This window comes from Leuciscus leuciscus, assembly GCF_965113295.1.
Source record: "Leuciscus leuciscus genome assembly, chromosome: 22".
NCBI classification, from domain to species: domain Eukaryota; kingdom Metazoa; phylum Chordata; class Actinopteri; order Cypriniformes; family Leuciscidae; genus Leuciscus; species Leuciscus leuciscus.
Genome location: NC_138746.1, coordinates 20,909,001 through 20,929,301, shown reverse-complemented (window position 1 = coordinate 20,929,301; position 20,301 = coordinate 20,909,001). Strand labels below are relative to the sequence as shown.

The 20,301-nt window shown below is 39.4% G+C and overlaps 1 protein-coding gene across 2 annotated transcripts in view; it reads left to right on the top strand.

The window, feature by feature from the left end:
* The first annotated feature begins 2,355 nt into the window (after nucleotides 1–2,355).
* map3k4 (mitogen-activated protein kinase kinase kinase 4) overlaps nucleotides 2,356–20,301 on the top strand; it is a 39,588-nt gene continuing 21,642 nt past the window's right edge. The window contains exons 1-6 of one of the 2 annotated variants that reach the window (XM_082154983.1): nucleotides 2,356–2,733; nucleotides 13,013–13,188; nucleotides 14,261–15,570; nucleotides 17,346–17,603; nucleotides 18,177–18,329; nucleotides 19,040–19,197. In XM_082154983.1, the coding sequence (XP_082011109.1) occupies nucleotides 2,711–2,733; nucleotides 13,013–13,188; nucleotides 14,261–15,570; nucleotides 17,346–17,603; nucleotides 18,177–18,329; nucleotides 19,040–19,197 (2,078 nt within the window). In that variant the 5' untranslated portion in view covers nucleotides 2,356–2,710. Of the gene's footprint in view, nucleotides 2,734–13,012; nucleotides 13,189–14,257; nucleotides 15,571–17,345; nucleotides 17,604–18,176; nucleotides 18,330–19,039; nucleotides 19,198–20,301 lie in introns of both variants that reach the window. The other variant, XM_082154984.1, reaches the window with a different exon arrangement.

Genomic DNA, 20,301 nt, shown 5'->3' with positions numbered 1-20,301 from the left:
GGACAGTTGCCACATCTCTAAGTCTCTGGTCAAAAAGTTTTCCCAAACTCTTGACTGGCTTCTCAGTGATGGATGGTATCGTGGTGCCATCCAGGGCGAAATGGAACTTGTCGGACACCCTGCCTCGCTTCAAGACAAGTGACCTGGATTTCATTGGTTTGAAGCACATTCTCGCCCACTTAATAATCCTCTCAAGACCTTGAAGTATCCATCTACTGCCTGGTACAGAGGATGTAGTGATAGTGAGGTCATCCATGTAGGCCCTGATGGGGGGCAGCCGCATGCCAGACATTGTTAAGGGGCCTCTGCACTCCACCTCTGCAGCCTTCACTACCATGTTCATGGCGAGGGCAAAAAGAGTGACTGATATTGTGTACCCGGTGATAATGCCCTTCTCCAGCTGCTGCCAACTTCATGTTTTAGGCCCAGATGTGACTTTCAATCTGAAGTTGTTATAATAGTCCAAGAGGAGGTCCTTGATCTTGCTGGGAACATGGTACCGGTTCAACGTAGTCTCTACCAACTTGTGTGGTATTGAACCGTAAGCATTGGCCAGGTCTAGCCACAGCACAACCAGATCTCTTTTCCCTTCGCGTGCCTCTCTGATCAACTGTGTGACTGGCATCCCTGGAGTCCCTCCCTTCTGCATTGATGTGTCGATATAGTTGTTCTTTAGCAGGAATTCTGTCAGCTGTCGAGATACGATGCTGAAGTAATTCTTGCCTTCAACGCTGAGCAAAGAGATGGATCTGAACTGCTCAAGGTTTGTGGAATTTTCTTCCTTAGGAATGCACACCCCTTCAGCATACCTCCATTGCTTGGCAACGACCCCTCTGCGCCATATTGTACACAACAGAGTCATTGGAGCAGTTCTGGGCAGTGCTTGTAAACCTTGTACGATACTCCACTCGGTACAGGAGCTGAACAGCTCTGGCTGCTTTCACCACTTCTTGGATCTCTTTCAGGCTCGGCTCCCTCATATCGAAGTCGACTTCTGGGGCGGGTTGATCCAGAAGGGTCCTCTGGTGTTCCAATTCCTGGTTTCGCTAAGGATCCTGCAGTGTGGCATGGAGATATTGGTCAACCTCCTCCTTGGAGTATGTGAGGTGTCCACTTCGCTTGCTGCCAAGCAATTCCCTTGTAAAACTGAAGGGGTTAGCTATGAAAGCAGCTCTTTTCCTGGCTCTCTCCCTGCCCCGCAGTGTCATGAGCTTTTTCCTGAGGATATCCGCAAGTGGTGGTTTCTCCTCCTCCTCTGTACTCTTGAACCGCCTTGTGAGGGCCCGGAGCTCCTGTCGCTCTTCGATTCATGATGTAAGGCGCTTGGCCGGATTTCTCCTCCTCCTGTCAAATGCTCTGTTCCATAGCTCACGATGACTGCGGGCATAGTTTGCAGGTGGCGGTCGACATCCCCCTTCCACATGCTTGATATTATACAGGCGGTATCCTCCCCAAATTGGTGCCACTCTTTTATTTACTGGCTGGGGGCCATTTCACTCGCGCCTTTTGGACGACTCTGCCCGGTGGAGGAGCTTCTGGTGCTTGGAGGTGCTGGGCTCTGTGGGGTGACTCCGGGCCGGGCTCCTCCTGCGTCTCACCAGGGACAGACCCTGTGCGCTGCACTGTGGGCTCCTGCACCAAACACTTTGTCCTGGCCTGATGTATTTTTAGGCCGCGCAGGTTTTGATGCATATGAAAATATTTCCATCAAAGTTTAATGGTATTTCTAACTATGTCAGTGTATACTGTAAAAACTAGTAAGATTTATTTATTTCCCAAGTTTTGCACACCATTTTTAAAGTACACTTAGCAACTGTGAAACTAAGTAAAATCTATAGTTTATTTTAGTAAATTAATCAAAAGTTGTAGGCATTTTTTTTATTTTACATGTTAAGTAAATCTCAAAATGTGATTATTTAAATAAATTGGAAGTTATGCATACATATCATTTGTTAATTTTATATAAAATTTAAATTTATGAGTAAATGTAATTTGATCATTTTATGAAAAACAAAATCATTAAAAGTGAATAAATCCAACTTCGATAATTTAGCAGTGGCTATAAAACAATCAACCCTTGTTAAAAAAAAAAATGACGTAAAAATGTCAGATTTTATTCAACCTTTAATGTGAAATTGAAACGAACAAAATTCACATAATAAACTAAAAGAAACTTAGTGAATGAAATTAGATCATGTAAAATAATGCGAATGCGTTTCATTATAAAATATAATAAAAATTAAATATTATTATTAAAAACAGAAAATAGTTATTACTATTAGTATACATTTTCATCTTGTGTCGCCTACCGAACTTTGAGCAAACGATATGAATGAAATTCGCCCCATGTCCTAGAAACATGTCAAATCTGGGATCTTTTGTGAGGGTTTTTTCTCTGCAGTTCCTGTGAGCGTCTGCACGGGGCGGCCGTGATCCGGTTGGTGGCAGCGGGTCTGGTGTACTGCACGAGCTGCCGTAGAGTGTGTGTGTGTGTGTGTATGTCACTCCCTCATCAGCGGCTCGCTGCTGGAAACATGGCGTCAGTGCACACACGGGCGAGCCTCAACTCTGCAGACGGATAGAGAAATAAAGTGTGCACCGGGACTCATATCATACAATAGTCTTTGCAAAGTCGACCTCTATTGTCCTGGACATGTTCTGATTCATGCACGGGTGAAAGGAGAGCCATCCCGTCAATTCATAGCCGGTTATGGAGCCTCCGGATGAGATCAGGTAAGAGAAGCGAATCGGAAACAGTGGGTGCGTGTTTGAGTCTGTGTCTGTATGCATATAATATATAAATATATATATATATATGTGTGTGTGTGTGTGTGTGTGTGTGAGAGAGATCACGCAACTATACAGCCGGGATTCAGGACACGCCGCCAAATAGTGCACCCATTGAGTCCGTATTGGAGCGACTAGAGCGCATGCGCGTAACATCTTCAAACCGCTAGTGAGGGGAAAACGAGTCATTTCCGCGAATCGTTAATTTCAACAGAACTAATTTAGAAACTGATTCAGCAGTCTTTTTTATTACACTTTTATATGTTTTATAAACAAGCCATGTTTAATATGTTTTTAAAATAGATTTATTAATAAATGTTTATTGCAATTTTACGCATCACAGTTCAGTTTGTTGCTGCCATGATTTAGCTAATCAAAATCTTGGCTTGAAACGTTTTCTCACGTTATAGTAAAATGCTGCTCATTAATTATTTTATTTTTTTGTATGTGTGTTGACAAAACGGACATAAATTATAATTGTTAACATTTCTGCTATTACTTACTTTTTGCTCCATCAGGCGAATCCTCTGTTCATTCCAAATGCTTAAATGCATCTCAATAGGAATCACTTATTGGGTGCTTCTCATTTCTTATTTGTGCATCCTCGTTTCCTTTCATCGCTTCCTGTCCTCGCGTCTCAGCTTCCAGAAAAAAAAAAAAAAAAAAAAAAAAAATATATATATATATTTTTTACTGAATACAAAATCTGAATACAACAAATGGCATAAACAGTCAACATACAGAGAGAGAAAAAAAAAACGCATGTAAGGCTCAACAACCATATTGAATCCAAAATAAAATAAACAATAACACATAAAATAAATAATAATAATAATAATAATAATAAAAAACTACAACAGATTATACAAACAATTTATACAGTCTTATTGGATTTGTAATTCATTTCTGAATATAGTAATAAACAAAAATAATAGGTATTGGAATATTCTTGATCACTCGAGCGTCACTTAAAAGCGTCATCAACTGCGCTCAGGGAATCTTAAGTTGTTGAAGTTTGGTTATTTTAGAAATTAATAATACATATTTATTACTATTGTTTTTTTGTTTTTTTTCATTATTGTAACAGTTGTAATTTAAAGACAGAGACAGTTGTAAAGGGGGAGGAGAATTTGTCGGGTTTCTTGACAACAAAGACTTCCGCATGAGATAGCCTACACCTGACCTGTGCATCTTCACTCATCGCTCCTCCTGAAGCTTCCTCACTACTCGCCTCCTCGCGGTGCACTTAGAGAATTGAGACGTCCTTCAAGATGTCTTTCTTTGATAGGTTTGAAACGAGGACGCATCAATTTTAGTATTGAGAGGCACCCATTATGTCTTGATACCTTACGAATCTGAAAGGTTCAATTAATTAATGAGTTGACTTGAGAACAGATTCAGTCCAGTTCATATCGGTTTCGTGAGCGGTTCAACCGAATCATTGAAAAGATCCGACTCACTAGAATGATTTGTTCATGAATCGGGCATCGCTGCAAATCGCTTCCTGCCACAAAGTGATCCTGCTTTGCAGCGCAACACTAAGCAGAATTTCACATTAAAGTTGCAAACTTTTATTGAATTGAAAACGGTTACCTCACAGCAAGCGTATGCATGATTACATCTGTTCCTGAGGGGAAAAACTCAGTGTTAATGGAAACAAGCAGACCTGTGGGAAAGGTAAAGAGATTGTGCGTCTATGTGCAAGATCATTGTACTCCGCTAGCGCGCGAGTTATGTACGGCGTCTCTCTATCTCTCAAATTCGGCAATGTGCCTTTTAAAGTTTCAGGGTTGTGAAATATTTTTTCCAGTGTATTGTTATCCGACCTCGATATCTGGGTGTGATTAGAAATATTGAGACTGTCGGTTCAATGTTTATTTGCATCATTCCTCGAGTGCAGCTTGAGTTGCACAGAACTCTTAACAAACATCACGCACAACGAGTAAAGTTGGAAGTTAATCCGATATCAGGGATGAAGTCTGATTGAAAATAAAACATCCAGTCGGTAAACCACGAGTCCTGGGAGTCAGATTGACACACACTCCCTTAGTGAGTTGGTGAAATGTTTGATTTGCAATTCCCAGAAATCACCTGTCTGCGCTCAACTGAGCAGAATTTCTTGGATTTGACGTGCAGCATCTGATTCTGGGAAGTGTTTTTTTTCAAGCATTATTTATTCACTGATGTTTGGTTCTTTTGAGAGATATATGTGCACTGTACAGATTGTTCTGCCATCTTATTTTCCCACATATCTCTTGTTGGCGTGTGGCCAAATGCCTTTTTTTCTTTTCTTTTTGCAGTGCATTATTTGCTGCCATAAATGATGTGTTCAACCTTAATGTCTTCCTGCATTTGAGCCCTTCAGTTTAAGATAAGGTTCAGAAAGTTTTGTTTTCCCACTGCCATGTGCACAAGGCTTTAGCTGATAAAGCCCAGTGGAATGTTCTGGAGCGTTTTCATAGTTTTGTCTCTTATGACCCCACGCAACGTCACCGAAAGTGTTTGCCCTGAACGCCCGGCGACAGCTTCTCAAGAATGCCTTGTTGTGTCTCTCTTCCTGCTCTCCCCGCCCTTCCTAGCAATTCTTTGTGATAAACTGCTTTCTTTGGTAACTGTTAAGGATAGAGATAACTTGTTTAAAATGCAAGATTTGTGCATTTAATTTCTTGTTTACTGTGTGTGCAGTATATATGAACTGGGACCATCTATGAGGTGAACTTTAAAATCAGCATGCATGGCTTTTAGGGTGAAATTGCTTAGTGCGGCAAGAATGTATTTCTTGGCCTTCGGTGGTGACTTAAGGTTAAATTGTTGCCTTGGAACATTTTGAAATCCTTAGTACGTAACGTATGTTATTCAGAAATGTCACGGATCACTCTGCAAGTATGCTATTCTTTAGTATGGTTGCTGAACATGCACAATTGACATTTTGACGTTTTACGTCATTGTATAGCACGCTGTAAATCCTATCCCTGCTCATTTATGACCACAAGCATGCCTCAATTCCAGGATGTGGTGCACTAAAAGAATGTTGACCTCACGTCCTGGTGGCACCCATGGCTGGAACTCATTAATTTATTTCTTTGCACAATCCATGGTCAAATGCTTCAGATTACTGTCAGTCCCACGTCTTTTCTGACTTTTGTAGAGCTATCATTTCAGCTCTGGTTACCAAGTAGATGCATTGGGCCTCATTTACGAAATAAACGCATGACAGAAAACTGTGCGTTTCCACGCAAAACTTGGCATTTATGAATATGGACGTGAGCGGTGACTACGATCAAATCTCACGTCAGGTCTTAGCTCGTGTACACACGTTTTTAAGTTAATGTGAACTTGCTTGCAGCAGTAAATCTGGTGGAGTATTGTAATGTGAGCATTTTGTTAATTTAGATTATTTTCCTGACTGAGAATAAAAGCTCGTTAAGCGACAAGATTAGAATGCCAAATTTAAATTCAATAGAATAGGTGTGTGTCTGTGACATATTAAAAATGACCACAAATGTTTTGTCCCGCAGAGGTTTAGCTTTACATGCACAAATAGCAGCATAAACAGCAGAACATGAGGATTCACAACATCGTCACATCACGCACCTGTGAACCGAGAACAGCAGAATAAAAGTAACTATATAAAAGGAATAAAATAAATGGGACTACACAAAATATATTTAACTTAAATAATTTCAAACTTTTATAAGATACTTTGAAAAATATCGATATTCGATACTGTTTTCGATACCACAGGGAAAACTGCCACATATATGGCCATACAGATCATTTGTTATCATGTTTTTTTGATAATTTGGGTAATTTAGCTTACACACAGCAGAGGGGGGCTTTATTTGAATCGTTATACTAAATTGACAAAAAAAAAAAAACAGTAGACAGTCTGTAATAAAATAAGAACAAATAAACAAATTGCAAACAATTGCACAAATAAATACAATAGAATAAAGAGACACCTCATGCGCACACACACAGCATATCAGTTATAGCGTTGCTTGCTAACTAGACACCACAGCTATTCATCATCAAATCTTACACAAAAAACCCCCCCATATTACACTTAATTTTAGAGTTTACTCTCCCTTTCGAGCACCATGGGCAAAGCATGCTGGGAAATAGAAATCCCAGCCCAGTTTCAGATAAACTTAGAAAAAAGGTTAATTTGACTGAACTAGTTAGTTTAATTTAAATTTGTCCTACTCAAACCAATTTATTATTTTGAGCGTTAGGGTTTACAGTGATAATATAGTGTTATTTCACAGCCAAAATAGTATCGATTATGTACTAAATATTGGAAATGCGATCAGCCCTATCAGCTCACACAGCTGTTCTCTGAAGCCAAATCGGATGCACTTTTGGTTTATCTGCATTTTTCTGATTTTTCTTTCCTCTTTGCGCTTTTAGTTTTCAAGGTTAGTATTTTTGGTGTGCATTTTGGCTGAGCACCTCATCTCTTTGCCCAGCTGAGCTTCAGCCTCTTTTTGACTTCAGGAAGGAAGTGCCGAGATGTAACTCATATCATCCTAAAGCGATCACTTGTCTAGCTAAACTCTCAAAACAGTCTTTAGTTTCTCATGTAATATCTTCAATTATGCTTTCAATTGTCCAGAGAGGGTGTGCACCAGGGGTGGAGGTTAGAATAGTGACTTATGTTGAGTCCTCCATTCAGAGGGATTGGCTAGACAAGGTTGGTGGTTTTTCATTGGTCCCTCATGCAACTCTCACTCTCACTCCATTATGGTCCACATGCTCATGTCTTAATGTAACACACAGACACACACACACAAAGTAATTTTGCCTTGCGGCCTCAAATGGTCATTATGTGGACACAGGAAATGACATTGTACAAATCTGTGGCATAGTGATGGGAAATAGAGCAAAGCTTGTTTTAAAATTAGAGGAAGTCTGCTTTAGCATTCCTGGAACTCACTTTTCATAATGTGACTTTGTGCTATTATGCACTTCATTCATCCACAGCCAACATCAGTCACTCCATGCATAAGTTGTATAGGCTGCAATTATAGCAATGAATCATAGATCTAATTTGTGCCTATCGAGATCTTATTTAAGAGGCCAACATTTAACTTAACAAGCAACATTACTTTTATCTAGTTTGAGTCATGCAATTTATAGGAAACATGAAGACGTTTTGTTTTCTTCCAGATATATTCTTAGCATGGAAGTATGCATATGTTGAGACGAGGATGCAAATCAATAAGTCCGAAAGTTCTGCTTTTACACTAAGGAAAATGTGCAGGAATGGATGTCTTCTGGATCTTGATAGGCTTGATAATACAGTTTAGTAATGGCCTGAGTGCATCACTCTCGACTGCGCAGTACAATATAATTCTGGCAGCTAGGTCAGAAACACCAGTTTACACATTAGTAGACACTTATCCAAAGCAGCAACAGTGCATTCGATTTACATATTATGAATATTCACAAAATAACTATTTTTGAAATGTTACAAATCTCTAGTGTAATATCTGCACCCAAACACCAGCAAATAAGGTTGATTAAACTTAAACTTCAATCAACAGGTGATCCAATGTTGTTCTCTTATTCTGGTTGTTCTGACAAATTGGCTTGCGATTTAATTTGGCACTGCTAGTGATGCAGAAATTACCCAGCTCACTTTTAAATTTGTTTGTAGGTTCAATGCAAAAACCCAAACCAGAACCATTACACTTGTTCCTTACATAGATTGGACCTTCATGTCTATGAGAAAATATTGAATGTCAATTCCAAGAAATCACGAGCTCAGAGAATAACACTCAAGGGAACATCACAGGCCAGTGGAGTTGTTTACTAACAACATTCTGGATACTTTATTTCTAGTGCTTGTGGGGAAAGGTCATATGGATGCATGTTTGGTGCCTGGGCTGCAACTAACAATTTTGATAATCGATTAAAACATTTTAATTTCAAACTATGCTGTTCTTTCGAACTTTAGTCATCTAATAATCCTGAAGAAACGTTTCACGGTTTCCATGAAAATGTTAATCAGCACAACTGTCGACATTGATTATAAGAAGAAATGTTTGAGTGCAAAATCAGAGTAATATTTTAAATCGTAATAATATTTCACAATATTGATGTTTTAAACCAATGAACAATTGTGTAAGTGCTCATTTTACCGGAATAAGAATATACCATTCAAATGTGCATTTGCTATTTCCGTAAAAATTCACTTTATTACTTTAAATCTTTGTGAACAGTGCATAGAATAGTTGATCAATAACATTGTTTTGATTGATAACTTGTTGCAACACCTCTTGGTACCAAACAGAATTGGATGGATGATTGGTCTTCGGTTACCTGTGTGTCAGTGGTTGTTGTGTCTTGCACGGCCTTAATCAATAAGCTCAGCAGGGTTGTTGTTGTCTGCCTGTTAGAGAAGTGTGTGTGTGTGTGTGTGTGTGTGTGTGTGTGTGTACATGCCAGCGATACCAAAGCATTGCTCACAAGGCCTCATGTCAAAGGTAGTTTGAAGTTTCTGGCATGAATTACTGGTTGTTCCTTGTTATTGGTAACATGATGTCCCTATGGGTTTTGGCTGAATCTGTGAACATCCTTTGAAAAACTGTTCCATTTATTTCTATTCTCTTCTTTGTTCATTGTTAGTTTATGTTTCCTCTGAAAATGTAAAACATTTCATGGGAAAAATAGTAAGTCTTTTTTTTCCTTATGAGCTTATTGCTTTTCTGCCTGAGTGAATCTTACAAAATCTTGTCAATAAATGACAAAGGAAAAATCAAAGGTAAGAAAAGAAAGAACATTTTAAAGAAATTAAAGCAATATTTATGAAACCGTAATTTAAGATGATTTTAGTAAAAAACAAATGTGTACAAACAGATTTGTTGCTGTATTACTGAGATTTTTTTATATATCATGCATTGCAGTAGTAAGAAAATACTGTCATTTGCAGGAAAGGGTTTGCTAAATTGTCAAATGTTTTTGAAAGGAGTCTCTTATGCTCACCAAGACTGCATTTGTTTGATAAAATGCACAGTAAAAACAATATCATTGTGAATTTAAATTTCCAATTATAATAACTTTTTCTATTTTAATATATTTTATAGTGTCATTTTATTCCTGCGATGGTAAAGCTGAATTTCCAGAATCATTACTCCAGTCTTTAGGGTCACATGATCCTTCAGAAATCATTCTAATCTGCTGATTTGGTGTTCAAGAAATGTTTCTTAATATTATCATTTGTGGCTTAATATTTGTATGGATTTTTTTAGGATTCTTTAATGAATAGAAAGTTCAAAAGAAGATAAAAAAATAATAATATATCTATCAATAATAATAAAAAAAATCTTTTGTTTTATTTCTGTATATATGTTTTTTTAATTCTTTTAATTTTGGGTAGAATTTTTTGATTTAACATTGCAAATTCAACTGTCAAGTTCTAATAAAGAGGTGTACACTTCATTTTGCACATTTTCTTTAATGGGAAACTTCATGGGTTCCAGGACCTTTTTTTTTTTTTTTTTTTAGTGGCCCAACTTGTAAAGGGCTTGACACAATGTTCCCGATTACCCCCTGCCTGACAAAACTTCTTATTCTGATTTCTGAATAATTACATCAAAATATCTATATACAAAATATGTAGCATTGTTGTCAAAAGTCTTAAAAATATGAATAGTTTCAGCAATATCATCCATTCCTATCACCAGCTGCAACCAGCCATTAGACGTCGAGACAGTTGTTCCACGTGCCGCTCGCACACAATGAAGCGCTGCGGGCTACAACAATGACTCCAGTGGCGGGAGGGGTCAGAGGTCACGGCCCTCTCTTGACCGCAGCGAGGCAGATGTGGTCAGCTCTGTTTATGGCCCTCGTCAAAGGCTGTAACATTCCTCTGCTGTATAGTTTGTTCCTGATAACCTTGGATGAGCTATTCAGTGGACCTGAGCTCCATATGCAGCCGTAAAACAACAACGTGGATTGCTTTTGTGGGTTATGGGGTTGACCTCGGCGCTGCCCTGGTGTTCCTGCGGGTCGGGTGCCTTTGAATGGGGTGATAGCAGCACAGAGGCGGAATTCTCTAGACCTTTTCCACTCTAGTGCTCAAGCAGCGTTCAATGAAGATACGTCATGACAACCAACCAAACAAACAGCCAGAGCCTGGGTGATTTCACCATTTCCTGTGTCATTCCTGAAGGGTTTGGTAACAGTTAGACTCTGCCCAGGGCTGCACCTTCAAACACAAACATTCTGTCACTCTCCCAGCAAGCTTTTCAGAGTTTTACTAGGCTGTTTGAGCCTACATTTTTGCACAAAAACACCCTGCAACGCATGCAACTAGTTTGCTTTCTGTAAATGTAACTGCATATATTTACTCTCAGAACTTATGGGAACTCTTTTGTTGGTTGGGTTTTTATGAATTATGACATTGTTCATTACTGAAAAACACACATCAGGTTGCAGTGTCTGTAAATGGTAGGGCTGCATAATTGTGATATGGCTTAATGCGACTATCAAATCGTAAAGGGTGCGATTTAATTACATATGTGCTGCATGTTTGATGCATGGTTTACAGTAATTGCTGGTCCACACGAACTCATCTCTGCATGTGCATTTCGGGTTGCTTTATAATGTGCATTTGGGAATGCTATATGCGCCAAACATCTTCCCAAACTTGTATTGAGAAGCGATTAGAAACCACCTGTTGTCTAGTAAAGATAAGGTTAAGTACTTGCGGTTCTCCATCAAAACAAAAACTGTAATTGTACATTTGTACTGTAAAATAAATTGGTATTATGATTATTATTATTAATAATAATAATAATAATAATAATACATTTTCTTAATTTTCTTAACTCAATGGTTTTTTACGATGAAATGTTACAATAGTAATATTTCAAATTTTAACTACATTTTAATATTTTTATTTAATACGAATTTATGGTTGCACTTTATTTTAATAAGAAGGTAGGCCTACTGGTTAATATAAGGTGTCTACATGGGTTAAGTTTAGGGGTAGGTTCAGGGTAAATTGTACCTTGTTATTACCCAGTTATTGCAATTACTAAGTACATTATATGTACATGGGGAACTGGAATGTAAAATAAAGTGCTACCAAATGTATTATTTTATAGTCATATCTGTTATTTTATCAGAAAATGTTTGGCCAAATTGTGTAGCCCTATAAATAAGAATGGCAAACATGGAGCTTTAAAAGAAAATCACAATTCAGATTGTTGTTCTTTTTTTGTGATGTGAGTAAGCTAAATGTAAATGATGGGTCTTGTGGTGGTATCCATATGTTAAGTGGCGGCAACGGTGGGGTGCGGGGAGTCAGGGCGTCTGTGTCTGAATGTTCTGGCACGAGGACCACAATACCCTGCAGCAGGTGTCTGGGAGGACTTTTGGTCTGCCTGGAGACTCCCTGGGGGATTGTGGGGAATTGATGTATGTGTGAGGGGCAGATGGATGACTTGGGCTTTGCTCAGAGAGTGGTCTTTGTGAGTGAAATCACAGATTAAGTCAACCAAAGTCTGACCCCACTGTGAAAGTGATCCTTTCCTTCATTGCTTGACAATGGCGCCGTATCAGTATCATTTTCCTCCCACACAAACACACAGACATGCACGTGTCCAAATACACCTACATACACAGTTTGTCTCAGCATGATGGGGAGTTTTGCACCAGTTTGCTCCCTACCTCTAGCAAATGCAGTCCTTTTTTGTTTGTTTCATTGTCTATTGGATGCATGTCCTCTACCGATACTTTTTGTAATCCTCTTAAAATACTTTTATTAGCTCACGAATATATTTCTTTTAAACATAGGCCTAACTCAAGTGGTCACCCTCAGAGTTTTTTATTATAAAAATTTGGAGACAGAAGACATTGCACATTTGTATTTTTTTTTTGTATATCTTGTTGTACATAAGAGCTGCTATTTTAAGGCTTTTTCCCCCCCATTTATATCCAAATCTGTATTTAAGCCTTAGCAATATGATATGTTAAATGTTGATCTTATGACCGTTTAAAGCGCAGTAATCAATATATTTGAATAATTCTTGCAACTCTGGGGTCAACTTAGGTTTTCCCTAAGATTTCCTTAGCTATGTAGAGAATATAACTTGCTTCTTGACTTTGCAATGGATATCTGTTCTTAAATTATTCCATTTTAATGTCTGAAATGTGGAGTTTACCAAGGCTGTTCATGGCCATAATCATAATTTGGATTGTTCTGATTTCTGTTCAGGCTCAAGGACTCGTCCAAAGATGTGCCCCAGCAGAATACTGAGGTGGATGAGTCTTGGGACGAGCCCAGCCAGGAAGAGGAGAATCTCTACAGCACCTCCCCTCCCCGCACTCCTCGACAGATAAAACGTATGTCCAACAAACACCAGAGAAACAGCCAGGGGTCAAAGGGCAAAGGTGAGAGCCCTTAATGTGCAAATATCTGAAACATATGGTGTTAGGGCCCCATTCTAGAGTGACATTCAAGCGCTTGAGATCACGTTGAATGAAAATCGATGGATTTGACGTTTAAATGAAGAAAAGCCACTGAAGTTAATTCATAAGAAAAAAATAAAAAAGAATAAAAGATGATATTATTGAAGAATAACAACTAGGGCTAAAACAACTAAGCCAAATTTAAATAATCAACAAAAATGAAAATTGTCAACAGTTGTAAGGTTTTTGCACTATGCACAGATATATCGGTATATAAATCAGGGGATGGAAAAGTAAAAAAATAAATAAAATTATTTCATAATAAAAAAAGGCATGTAATCGCACTTAAATCGAGATGCTTAAAATCGCGAAGGCTGCGATTATTTTTTATTTTTTATGCGCAGCTTGTCATTGATGTACGGCTCTGTAAACGCTGCTCCATCTGAAAGCACTTTGAGTTTGAGTCACTTATAACATGCATTTGAAAAAACAACACGCGTCAAACATCTTTCCAAAACATGAGAAGCATTTATGAACCTCTTGTCCTAAAGCAGACAACATTTAATAACATGCATTTCCTCCAAACTCACTTCATAACGACAGTTGAGCATCCTTCTGTGAGATGATGTGCCTTCTTACACAGAATAAGGCAGTCGTGTATTTATAAGTCATGTTTAATCAAAGCGTTTCAATCTTCTGTTTATTCAGCTACAGCAATAGGGATTTCCTGGAATGATGCGCATTATTGTACTTCTGCAGCGGGGCATATTTATCGTGTTTGCATGAGAGCGCCATGTGGCGTTCAAAGGGGCAGTATTTACTACCAATCAGCCGCACTCCACTGACAAGTTCCGCATAAAATAATCGCCAATTAATTGCCGATTAATCGTTCAGCCCTAAAGGCATGTTATAATTTTATTTATGTTCTATTGTATTGCTTGTAAAAAAAAAAGTTTCCCACAAGTGTGGAGTAAATGAAGTAGATATAGAAATAAGATTTATTGTAATAAATGGGTTTTGTCATGTCACCAACTTTTATCTCTTTCATCAGCAGAGAAGCCGTGTGCCTCCAGCCCGTTGTCTCAACGAGAACGTGAAGGAGCCAGATCAGCCGAACCTCCTGAAGAGCACAGCTACAAGCAGGAAAAGAAGCAGCGCTTCAACCAGCGCTCCAACGAGCGGGACAGCAAGTTCGAGGGCACCTTCATGCTGGATTCGGTGTCCAAGTCCAGTACCATCGGCTCTAGAAACATGGATCCCCGCAAGCCATACCTGAGCCTGGGCATGCTGCCTGTGCGCACCCACCGGCAGACCTCACGCACAGACTGTCCGGCAGACCGTCTCAAGTTCTTTGAGACTCTGCGGCTGCTGCTTAAACTCACCTCCATGTCATCCAAGAAGAAGGAGAAGGAGCAGCGCGGCCTGGAGAACACTGCCTTCATGGGCCAGAACAATGAGGTCATCTGGTTGGAGTTGCAGGCCTGGCATGCCCGCCGTAGCGTCATGGAGCAGGACCTGTACCTGTACACTGCCCGCCAAGCCATACCTGACATCATCAACGAGGTTCTGCACTTCAAAGTGGATTATAGCAGCCTAGCCGGGCTTGAGAGCAAAGTCTCGGTCGAGGAGAGCAACTCCTGTCCTGGTGAAACCAACTGCAGGAACGATCCGTTTAGCTTTAGCACTTGTTCCATATCCTGGGGAGAGATTGACGCTGCTGCTCCGCTTTCTTCAGCACTGGAGTGCCGGGAGCACCTGCAAAGGCAGCGAGTAGCTTTCGATCAGGTCAAGCGGGTCATGTCTCTATTGGAGTCAGTGGAGGCTCTGTTCCCGTCTCTGCAAACCTTGCAGAAGGACTACGAAAAGTACGCAGCTCGGGATTTCCAGGGCAGGGTGCAGGCGCTCTGCTTGTGGCTCAATATCACTCAGGACCTGAACCAGAAGCTGCGTGTGATGGGCACCGTGCTGGGCCTCAGGGACCTTTCCCGCATCGGCTGGCCCATCTTCGAGATCCCCTCTCCTCGCTGTTCCCGCGGCAATGAGGATGACGAGGACGAGACAGAGTCCACGGCTACCTTCACCGCCGACAACGACGGGGAGGAAAGGACCTTGAGTGAGGCGACTAGTGATGGGGAGCAGTCGCCCTGCCTCACACCAAAGTTTTCACGCCTCATGTCAGAGGAGGAGTTTCTCCCACGGGACAACGAGACCTGCTACTGTCCCACTGCCATATACAGGCCGTTTGTGGATAAGGCACTTAAACAGATGGGACTGCGTAAACTGATCCTCAGACTGCACAAGCTGATGGACCGCTCGCTGCAGAGGTCCAGAACTGCTCTGTTGAGTCACTTGCCGGCTCAAGAGGTGAGAGAGCAACTGTGGTGCTGACAGGACATTAGATTGGTTCTAAATGTGTGGAATATCGGAGGAAAATTCGAAAACGTTCCTTTTGGCTTCATGGCAGTTTGGAAAGAATGAGAGAAGTTCTTTTAAAGAATTAGTTCAACCCAAAATGAGAATACTTTCATCATTACCTCACCTTCATTTTGTTCCAAACCTGTATGACTTTTTTGCTTCTGTGGAGCACAAAAGGAGAACTGTACTGGTTGCTCTTTAATGCAATTGCTATAAATGGGAATTGGAGCTTCAAGTTCCATAAAGGTCAAAAGGTCACTGTAGGGGTGGGGGATATACCGGTAGACATGATAAACCAGTACAAATTTGACCACCGGTAGAGATTTTGCATTCTTGTCTATATCGGGGTTATACTCACGTGATGTTGAGGTGCTGTACCATTTAAGTCTTGCCATTTTAAACCTTTCTAACAATTTTAAACCTTTCAAGCACAATGAGACACACACGGTACTCAATTTGGTTCTTGCGTGCTGTTCTGACAGACACCCGAGTGCACATACATTTCACCAGGCTTGATGCCAACAGACAGTTGCAATATTTGCGACCAGATGATTGCTGTCAAGACCGGCAACATGACAAATCTGATGAAGTACTTGACAGTGCACAAAATAAACTTAAGAGCATAAGGTGGATAAATAGGATACTTGCCTCACAGACATGAGAAATATGCCTATAGAAGCTTGAAATGTCTACTTTTAAACAAACCAATTCGAATCGAAAACTAATACTCTCTGATTATGTAATAATCCAAATGAAAGGTGCATTTCTCTCTATATGCGCGCGCATGCGTTCACAATACTGCAGAGATGACGATTCAGCGTCGTCAACTTCATCTTTGCAGCCACCGACTCAGAAAACACTAGTTTATTAATAAACAATTAAAATGTGTCCTTGCTATTTTTTCTCTATACATTCATAATCATTAGGCTACTTTTGCCAGTGCTTTTCAGGCCAGCTTTATGTGTGCTGAGCGCGATGCATATATCCCGCCCCCAATTAGCCTATATTCAATTCAATGCACATTTATTTGTATAACGCTTTTCACAATACATATCATTTCAAAGCAGCTTTACAGAAAATGCGTGTCTACATTACATTTTACAGTGATCTGTTATCAGAGGTGACTATGTATAATGCATTTCAGAAATGTACATGTACAAATCACGCAGTTAGCTAACAATATATTAATTTAAACAATGTATTAATTTAAGGCAGAAACAATGAGCTCATTGAAGTAAAGAATACATGTTGTTAAATGATTAGGATATATATAATTATAATTAAAATGAAACGATTGTGATATAAGATTTTGTTAATATTGCCCACCCCTACTAATTCAGTGATTTATCTTTTTGCTGTTTACCTCTGCTGTGTCAGTGAATTCGAGAAATGGATTTGTGAATGAATCATCCTAACCAGTTTTGTAAACGGGATCAACGGATTCATAAATATTTATTAACCTACTGTTTTACTCGCATTCGAAAAAAGAAAATTGTTTGGGTTTGGAACAACATGAGAGTGAGTGCATAATTGCATAATATTTATTTGCATGATCCCTTCCTTTTATGGAATTGATGTCAGTGTTCTGTCTTTTTAATTTTTTATTATCAGTATTGCTGCAGTATTTTGTGGTTTTCTGTTTTCTGTTCATATAATTTAATTTTCATGCCCATATTCTCTCTGTTCCTGTTTTCCATGTCCATATTCTGCTTTGTTCCTATTAGTTGTCAGCGGTCCCAGGTTATTCTTTGCAGCACTGTGACTACCTTCCAGAGCTATCTCGTCACGTGTCCGGTCAGGTAGAGGAGGAGGAGGGGTCGGGACGAGTATCGTGGAAGGAGCTAATGGATATGGACCTGCCCTCATTCCGACCGGCTTTCTTGGTGCTTTGCCGTGTGCTGCTAAATGTTATTCACGAGTGCCTAAAACTGCGCCTTGAGCAAAGGCCTGCAGGGGAACCGTCCCTGCTCAGCATCAAGCAGGTCATTACTTACACACATATTGTACACACACTGCCTTTCAAAAGTTTGCTGTCAGTAAGATTTAAAATCACAATTAATTTCAGAAAAAATTGCGGTTAATTATTTTTTAATCGGTTGACAGCACTATATATAAATATGTATATATGTGTGTGTGTGTATATTATTCATTGACAATATATTATTCATTGGCACTTGACAGCTATTGATTTTGGAAATGACACAAGATGAACTACGACTACTGGTCTAGTAGACATGGTTATCAACCAATACAACTGGCAAAGCCAGCATATGAGTCTATCAATAAAATATCTTGTTTTATAAGTGCATTACTTTTTTGATTGCTTAGTTGTGAAACTAATTGTTAGTGTTTTTTGTTGTAGATTTGAATTTATTGATAATTATGACTTATGGGTGTTTTGATCTGTGATGCTTATTGGGGGACGTTGTGCTCTACTCTCTTCGAGAAGCATAAATTCTTAAAAGCTGTTCTCACATTTGGCATAACTAAATTTTCCCGTGAAATGATTCCTGGAGGCTACAACAATGGCTGAGTTGTGTGTTTGTGTGTTGTAGTTGGTGCGTGAGTGTAAAGAGGTTCTTAAAGGAGGGCTCCTGATGAAACAGTACTACCAGTTCATGCTGCGAGGCGTCGTCACTGACCCCCAGGGTCTGCAGACCAACACCAACATCGACGAGTTTGAGGAGGATCTCCATAAAATGCTAGAGGTGGGATTTGGACTGACTAGTGTTGTAATCTTATCAACTTTTTTTGTGCAATTGAATTTACATTCATGACAAAGTGACTGTGATTCATTTTAAAAGTTACTTGTGAAAAGTGAAAAGTTAGTGAGTAGAATGACTGTTCGGGGACCATCAAATTAAATTGTTAGCAGATATTAAAGAGAGAGTTCACCCAAAAATAAAAATTATGTCGTTAACTCACTCTCAAATTGTCTTTGTTCTGCTGAACACAAGGGAAGAATGTTTGTAACCAAGCAGATCTTGGGCCCCATTGACTACCATAATATTTTTTTCTCCTACTATGATAGTCAATGGGCCCCGAGATCTGTTCTGTTACAAACATTCTTCCAAATATCTTCCTTTGTGTTCAGCAGAACAAAGAAATGTAAATGGAACAACTTGAAGGTGAGTAAATGATGACAGAATTTTCATTTTTGGGTGAACTATCCCTTTAAGCAGACAGTTTACTAATACTCTAATGAGAGTTATTTGACATGTAGTTGCAAAGTTACTTTTAGTTTGTAGAATGTCTAAATGTACTGTCTAAAGTGGACTATTGAAATAAAGTGTTACCTAAAAGTGTTGTTCAGAAGAATCCAGCAACATCTCCATCATGAACAGCAGTGACCTGGATGAGCTTGATATAGAAAAATCAAACCGACAAAAACATGTCTTCTGTGTGTCTGTGCATGCAGGTGTACTTTGACTATATGCGCAGCTGGATCCAGATGTTACAGCAGCTGCCTCAAGCCTCCCACAGCCTGAAGAACCTGCTGGAGGAGGAGTGGAACTTCACCAAAGTTATCACTCCATACATCCGGGGTGGAGAAGCCCAGTCTGGGAAACTCTTTTGGTTAGTCTTTTCTCTCTGTGCACTAGCTGTTTCAGTTACATTGCTCACTGGATGTGTTTAAAGAATAGCATTTCTATTAGTGGTGTAATGTTTCAAATTACTCACGGTTTGATTTTTATCACGGTTTCAGGGTCACAGTTTCAGTGCGGGTTGGTATGTGCTATGTTCAGGGGAAAAAAACTACTGTCAAATAAAAATAAGAACAAGTAATCAAACTACAAGCAAAAGCACAAATAAATGCAACAGTGCTTTTCAGGTTATTTAGACATCTTGTTTTCAGGTACAGAAATTCAATAAAGTAGTCAAATGTAAAATAGCATTGCATATTATCTTCACTGTATAAATTAAATAAAGATTAATCATTATTAAAGTTACAAAGCTATTCAGTCAAGAGCAGTGAGTGATTTCCTTGTCTTTTGTTGTTTGATTAACATTAAAGACAGCAGGAATATTAGGTTGCTGTCACTTTTAGAAATAATGCACAGATCTAATATACTGATACTGTACACATGCGTCATCTTTCTCAGCTGTTTAAGTTCACTAAAGACAATAACCTACTATGTTTGCTAGGATACTCAACAAGATGGGCATGTTGACATCATTTTTTGTGTGAATTTGTCCAAACATATATATTTGTGATTTTTGAGACCAATTTGGTCTTTGTCTGAGACCCGGCTTTCGTGTGCGTGCATCAGATGAGTGCAAACACAAATCTTCTCACAGTGCACGCGAGTTCTCTTTTGCGTCGTCTTGCGCTTGAATGTTTAAATTGACGAGGCTTAAATGAGTTTAGTTTAAACACAGATAGCAACGTGTGTGCTGTTCAGGTCTCACCTGCGCAGTAAATGACTGGTCATATTGCACCATATGGCACTAGTGTTGCTTTCGTCAACGAAAATTATGACGAAATATTGTCGTCAACGAACCGTTGAAGAACCTGCTGGAGGAGGAGTGGAACTTCACCAAAGTTATCACTCCATACATCCGGGGTGGAGAAGCCCAGTCTGGGAAACTCTTTTGGTTAGTCTTTTCTCTCTGTGCACTAGCTGTTTCAGTTACATTGCTCACTGGATGTGTTTAAAGGATAGCATGAATGTTTATGCG